This window comes from Leuciscus leuciscus (assembly GCF_965113295.1).
Source record: "Leuciscus leuciscus genome assembly, chromosome: 16".
In the NCBI taxonomy this organism is placed as follows: Eukaryota; Metazoa; Chordata; class Actinopteri; order Cypriniformes; family Leuciscidae; genus Leuciscus; species Leuciscus leuciscus.
The window spans coordinates 41,255,981-41,263,480 of record NC_138740.1 but is presented as its reverse complement, the minus strand read 5'-3'; the positions used below and the strand labels follow the sequence as shown (position 1 = coordinate 41,263,480).

Below are 7,500 nucleotides of genomic sequence, written 5' to 3'. Positions count from 1 at the left end.
AAGGTCAAATGAAAGAGTGGAATGTTAAAGCACAAGCGTTCAGTCGGCGATCTGTCCAGTGAATAACACAGTGTTTTACACACACACATCAGATCTCATGCACACGGAGCGGACCGACGTGTGTGTTAGCGGGATGGTCTTCAGTGTGTGAAGGGCAGGTTGTACAGCAGCTCCGCGCTCTGACACAGCGCTTTAGGGTTGGCGGTGGAGAAGTACTGACAGCACAGCCAGTCCTCCAGCTCCGCGTTCCTCTCCGGCTCCAGCGAGCGCTCCGCAAACTTCATCATTAGCAGCGCGCGCTTCACGTCCAGCCAGTTCATTAGCCCGTCGTGCTGCGGCGGCGCGACTCTCCCACGGACCCACGGCTGCTCCAGTAGCTCCCGCCGCGGCCCCCACAGCAGCGCCTGCAGGATCCGCTTAGCGTCCTGGATGTGTATGCGGCGTCCGGGGTCCGGCTCCAGTAGCAGGTGCGCTAGCCGCTGCAAACCGGACGAGTATAGCGACACACTCGGGATCGCCGGCAAATCCTCACAGCTGTATTGCTTAGCCGCCGCCGTCGCCTCGAAAGGATTCCGCCGATGCAAGAGCTCATAGATTAAAATCCCAGTTTGAAATTCGTCAAATTTCCGATATTGCGCAGCAGAAACGATTTCCGGCGCTAGTCGCGCATGATCTCGCTTAAAACGCGGATCCGCACTAATCGCGACCTCGTCTGCGTTCCGCCGTTTTGATTTGCGGAAGTTGCTGATGAGGAGGCGCGGGAGGCTCTGCTGTTGCGGGTCGGCGCGGCGGTGTGTAACTAGCAGAAGGTTCTCCATGCAGACGTCGCGGTGCGTGACGCCGTGCGCTTTGAGATGCTCCAGCGCGGTGCACAGCTGTAGTAGCAAGAAACACACACGGCGCTCGTACACCTCCGGCTGCGCACGGTGGAACGACTCCCACTCCCGCACGAAATCCGCCACGGTTTGGTGAGGAACCTCGCGCGTGATCACCACCACACGCTCCTGCTCGGATGGCCCCGCCGCACGCTCATCGCTAGGTAGCATGCTACGCGGGACGCAGGCTAGGAAGTGACCACAGTCCTGCTGAAGGCTGAAGTGAGGCGGGATGCTCTGCTGCACCGACAGACCGTACAGATGAGCCTGTCTGCTGTCCGCCGACTCGCCTTTACAGATCTGCAAACACAGAGAGGAAACGTTATCATCGTCAGATATCACGAAAATTAAATCGTAAAATGCTAAAAGAGTAACACAGTTCTGCTCACGAGGCTGCGTTTATTTGATCAAAAACATGGGAGGAAATATACACCATATCAATGTGCTAAATCATGCTAGTATGGTAAAATGTGTTAGAAATGTGCTGAATATTGCTAGCAACACGCTAGCAACATACTAAATGATAGTAGAAACATGTTAAAATGTATTAGTAATGTCAAAAAGTCTAAATTATGCTGGAAATGTGCTAAACATGCTAGCAATGTGATAAATCATGCCAACTTGTTAAAATGTTTAAGCAATGTGCTGAATCATGTTAGCATCACGCTAGATGCACTAAATCATGCAAGAAACATGCTAAAACTTGCTGAAACATGCTAGAAATATGTTATAATGTATTAGTAATGTGCTAAACCATGCTAGAAACATGCTAGCAATGTGCTAAATCATGCTATGCTAGAAACATGTTAAAATTTGCTGAATCATGTTAACAACACGCTAGCAACATTCTAAAAGTGTCGATCTGCTCACAGAGGCTGTGTTTATTTGATCAAAAATATGGGAGGAAAAAATATATTTCAATGCTTTTGTGTTCCTCAAGAAACTTGAGCGTAATTATGTTGGCTTGACAAAGCTAATATACCGACCGATCTACTATTTAAGCTTATTTTTCTTCTGATGCCAAATTTCTGGAATTATTTTCGTTAACCGGATGATCAAAACTACGGGAAATCCCAAGTCACTGAGGGGGTCAAATCTTTCAGACATGAGTATTGTGAAGGATTTTTTAATTAATAAAATAGTAAACTGTATATCAAACTAACCATAACTCTAACATCTAACCTTACTTCTCTTTTACTACTCTTCAACACTTGAACAAAATGTACTCTGAAGATTGTGTCGAAACCGGCGGAAAACTCTGAGATGCTGGCTAGACAATGTCAAAAATATACTGTCTAGAATAGTCTCATGACATATTGCGTAATCAAATGAACTTCTAACCCTTTTCTATTTTTTCTAATGATTTGAGATCTAAGTTTGCTTCTACCTAGCAACAGAAGGGTTTGCATATGAAGAACCAATCAAATTGTAGGAAAATTATGTAATGTTTCATGTAATTTTTCTCCTATTCTATAAAAACTGTTGTATTCCTTTTGCTGGTGGGATTCTCTCTGAAATTTGTCTGAGATCCTCCGGCCGTGATTAAAGCATATTCAAAGGCATTGTCTGAAGTCTGTCGGTTATTAATGCAGTGCAGCAAGTTAGTTATTCAGCAAAACACTAGAGACCTTTCAGACATGAGTCTTTCAGACCTTACTACCAAGTGATAGTGTTCAATAGGTGGCGGCGAGACGTCGTTCGACTCTTTGTGAGACTCTTAGCCGGGTTTAGATTGCGGTCAGGTAACTATAATTCTTAGGCATTTTATTTATGTGGTAAGCATAGCTACGCTTAGGCGTCAACCCGCGCGTTTAGAGGCAACTCAACTGAGTATAATATTTTCAGGTGTCAAGGACACTCGGTTCAACCCAAGTCAGGTGCGTAGAGGAAAGATCTACCACAGTATTTAACCTACATCCATCATTTCTATGTGCTAAATCATGCTAGCATGTTAAAATGTGTTAGACATGTGCTGAATCATGCTAGCAACACGCTAGCAACATACTAAATGATGTTAAAAACATGCCAAAACATGTTAAATCATTCTAGAAACGTTAAATCATGCTAGAAACATGCTAATAACATACTAACTCATGCTTGCAAAATGCTAAACACGCGAGCAATGTTAAATCATGTTAGAAACATGATAGCACCATGCTAAAACATGTTAGCAATGTGTTAAATCATGCATGCGACTTGCTAAATCATGTTAGATCATGCTAAAAAAATGCTAACGACGTGCTAAATCATGTTAGCAATATGATAATTCATGCAAAAAACAGGCCTGCAACATGCTAAATCATGCTAGCAAATGTTAATGTGTTGAATTATGCTAGCAACATGTTAACGATGTGCTAGAACATGTTAATAACATTGTATTGACTTATTTCAGTAAAATCTTTTTCAAAGGCTTTGTCAAGCCAACATTAAAGTTTGTCATCAAACTTCACTCATCTAGATGCTAAGCTAAAACCTCTGCTCTCAGCTAAAGATCTGGAAACGGTCATATTCATATCATCCCGACTGGACTATTGCAATGTGGTATTATTCTTTTATTGTACAGCAGCACAAATGTGCTTTATAAGAAAATACAGTCTGACGTCAGGCCTCTCTCACCTTCACGGCGTACATGTTGCGCGTGTCTGACGCGCAGGAGGCTGAATAGTACACGGCGTCTCCAGACAGGCAGCTAGGCTTGTTGCAGGTCAGTTTGAAGAGGGACCAGTTGCTCTCGTCGAATCTCAGCGTGTTCCTCTGGTTGCTGGTGAAATGTTCCTCGCACTTCAGTGCCAGACGCCGCAGGGACTCCGCGTACAGGCCGCCTAGCTTGGAGTAGATGCCCTCGCGGCTGTCCATGTTGCTGAGCAGCGCGTGTAGCGTGGAGCCGGCGGCCGGTAGCGTGTTGAGCTGCGGGGACGAGCTGGAGGAGAACAGCGCACGCGGGTCCACGGGACTAGCCGGAGGCATGGCGGACGGGCGGCTAACGTTGGTTTCGGAGCCGCTGAAGGGGAGGCGCGGGCGGCTACGGGCTAGCGGTTTGACACCAGACTCGCTAGGAGCCGATGTGGTGCGGTTTACCAGCTTCTTCTGCGGCAGCGGAGGCGGAGTCAGCTGATGACCGAGACTGTTGCTAGGAAACGCGTCGGGCTGCGGCGACGCGGGGGCGGAGCCAAACGGGCTGCTGGGAAATGGGGAGGGGCATGAGCGGAGGGTGGGGTCTAGGTCACATGATCAGAAAAGAAGAGAGAGAAAAATGTTAATTAAATATACTTTTGATACAGAATATACTATTTTAAATCTCAAATTTTACACACACACACACACACACACACACACACACACACACACACACATATATATATATAACAAATTCATTAGATGTAAAATATCAAATTAATTTAAATTATGAAAAAAGATTTTTAAAAAAAGAATCAAACACACTCATGCTCACACTCACACAATCACACTTCTGCACGCTCACACACACACACTCGCGCACACACTCTGACATTCGCTTGCACTCACACACACTCAGTCACGCACACTCACTCACAGATAGTGAAATAGCTGCACATGTGTGTGTGTGTGTGTGTGTGTGTGTGTGTGTGTGTGTGTGTGTGTGTGTGTGTGTGGTTACTGTTTAACAGGGAAACGCCTCGAGATCTTAAACTGATTAAAAAAGCTCTGTGACCCATGAGACCAGAGACAGACACATCACAGAATCTCTGAATCACTGAATCACACATGAATAATTCAGAGATTTACCAGCATGTGTCCTGATCTCAACTCTCAATTATTAAATATATTATATATACTTTTTAAAATTCTATTTCAGATAGACGGCCAGAGAACATCTCAGCGTCTAGAGGTCGAACTCTCTCTCTCTCTCTGGTTTGAGTGAAGCCACTTCACTCACACACACTCTGGAGATCGAGCGACACTCACTCTCTCTCTCTCTCTCTCTCTCTCTCTCTCTCTCTCTCTCTCTCTCTCTGGTTTGAGTGAAGCCACTTCACTCACACACACTCTGGAGATCGAGCGACACTCACTCTCTCTCTCTCTCTCTCTCTCTCTCTCTCTCTCTCTCTCTCTCTCTCTCTCTCTCTCTCTCTCTCTCTCTCTCTCTCTCTCTCTCTCTCTGATTTGAGTGAAGCCACTTCACTCACACACACTCTGGAGGTCTCTCTCTCTCTCTGTGGAGTGAGTGACGTCCCCTGGAGAGAGAGACACTAATGAAGGCCTGCAGAGGAAGATTAGTGGGGAAAGACGCCTGTGATAAACACAAACCCTGATTTCCCCTCTTCATCCCCTCATTATCTCTGCGCCCCAGTGCATTGTGGGAACACGTTCAGATCTGCAGCGATAGGATCAGTAGGAAGGACCGGAGTTGCGTTTCCCTTTTCATCTCGGTTGACTTGCAGTAAAGGAAGTTTCATTCATGACAGCAGATCCTGCTTTTACACTTCAGTTCTGCTCCGAGAAGCAACACTCCAGAATCGGAGAACTTGTACAATAAATATTGGTTCTTGTACGTGAACATTTACACTCACAGCTCCGATGTGAAAAACTGTCAAATAACAATCTGAAGCTGAATGTTGAGATTTGCACTCGCAGACAATAGTCCCAAACCTGTGCTCTGAATCTGAAGCTGCAGACGAGTACACACACACACACACACACACACACACACACACACACACACACACACACACACACACACACACACACACACACGTGTAAAGTGCCATTCACAGAAATACAACGACAGACACAAACTTAATGTTTATTTGCACTTATTCTTACATTCACATTCGCAGTACAACCTCAGTTACGACACTTGCAACTTCTCAAATCTGTCAAAGATTCAGCTTCAGCTTCAGAGCACAGGTTTGGGACTATTGTCTGCGAGTGCAAATCTCAACATTCAGCTTCAGATTCAGAGCACAGGTTTGGGACTATCGTCTGCGAGTGCAAATCTCAACATTCAGCTTCAGATTGTTATTTGACAGGTTTTCACATCGGAGCTGTGAGTGTAAATGTTCACGTACAAGAACCAATATTTATTGTACAAGTTCTCAAATTCACAGTTTTGCTGCTCTTTTACCTTCATACAAACGGTCTGCTGTCTACATAGATAAAAAAGTTTCTAGACCTTGTAAACTTTAAGTTGGCTTTAAAAAGCCTAACCCGTAAATTTGAAGCAGTTTTAAAAGCTTGAAGTTTGAAGTTTTAGTTTAGTAGTTTTAAAACTTGGGGTGGTTGCTAAGTTGTTGCTATGCGGTTGCTGGGGTATTCTGGGTGGTTGCTAGGGTGTTGCTATGCGGTCACTATGGTATTCGGGTTGCTGGCTAGGGTGTTGTTAGGGTACTTGAGGTGGTTGCTAGGGTGATGCTATGCGGTTGTTAGGGTATTCTGGGTGGTTGCTAGGGTGTTGCTATGCGGTTGCTAGGGTACTTGAGATGGTTGCTAGGGTGATGCTATGCAGTTGTTAGGGTATTCTGGGTGGTTGCTAGGGTGTTGCTAGGATGTTGCTATGCAGTTGCTAGGGTGATACTATGCGGTTGTTAAGGTATTCTGGGTGTTGCTATGCTATTACTAATACTCACATAATACACTCAAATATTACATAAAACAGGCCATTTTAATCAGACAGAACTGTTTGCCATCGACACTTTCAGTACAGAATAAAATCTATTACAGTTTTTTTCGATTGCTAAACGACAGTGGGCACAACTGGAGTCACATGTGCAAAACTCTAACTACAGTCTGCACAGCAGCAGTTCATGTGGACCAAACTCTAGTTCGTTTTTCATTGCTTGAACACAGTTTTCAAAACTCTACACACTTATCCCATGACTTTAACCACAACCTGCACAACACTGTGGATTTACAGCACTTTGTTCAAATGCTAACACACTGCTGTCAAAACTGTGAACCACACATTCAAAACAGAATAGATTTCAGCCTTGTGCCTTTCAAACACTGATGAGTGCAGTTTCAGCTGAAAGGCTAAGCAGGGGTCTTGTTTTACACTTGTTAGTGAACACACACGCATATAGGTGTGTGTATATATATATATATATAGGTAGAGCTCAGAAAGACTAATTTTGGAAATGGAACAAGGAAGACGGGTTGGTGGAGGGAGAAGGGTGGCAGGGAGAGGGCGGATGCGTGCCGGATGTGAGGACACGAGTCCAGAGGACTGCCAGGGATGGATAAGGCACTCCAGAAGGTTCTCATGGCAAGAGAGAACATTAGATGTGATGTTGATGTAAACCTGTGTCCTGATGCTAGAGAGAGGCAGGATTAGCCCCTCAATTATTTGTTCGAATTACAGTATGTACTTTTAGTTTCTACCTTTTTTCTCATTACTGTAATTCCGGAAATTACTACAGACTATTGAAGCAAACTGCTAATTTTAATTTACCTTAAAGAATTATGTTCTAAAAATTTAAATAAATCATGTGAAAGAATGTCACTCTTTTCTTTGAAGAAAATATTACTTTGTATGAAGTCACTGAAATTGTTCAAACTGTAAAGATGAAAAGTTTGTATTTTCTGTATTGGTGTTTGATGCGAGTGTGTTTCCTCTCAGTGTGTTCTGAGTGACAGTGTGTGTTATCTC

The 7,500-nt window shown here is 44.4% G+C and overlaps 1 protein-coding gene across 1 annotated transcript in view; it reads right to left on the bottom strand.

Moving 5' to 3' along the window:
• The window catches only part of prag1 (PEAK1 related, kinase-activating pseudokinase 1), a 38,309-nt gene that overhangs the window by 1,511 nt on the left and 29,298 nt on the right, over window positions 1-7,500 (bottom strand). The window contains exons 5-6 of the mRNA XM_082140115.1: window positions 3,492-4,093; window positions 1-1,175 (exon numbers count right to left, since the gene is read on the bottom strand). The exon at window positions 1-1,175 is cut by the window's left edge and continues 1,511 nt beyond it. Of these exons, the coding sequence (XP_081996241.1) occupies window positions 141-1,175; window positions 3,492-4,093 (1,637 nt within the window). The 3' untranslated portion in view covers window positions 1-140. The remainder of the gene's footprint in view (window positions 1,176-3,491; window positions 4,094-7,500) is intronic.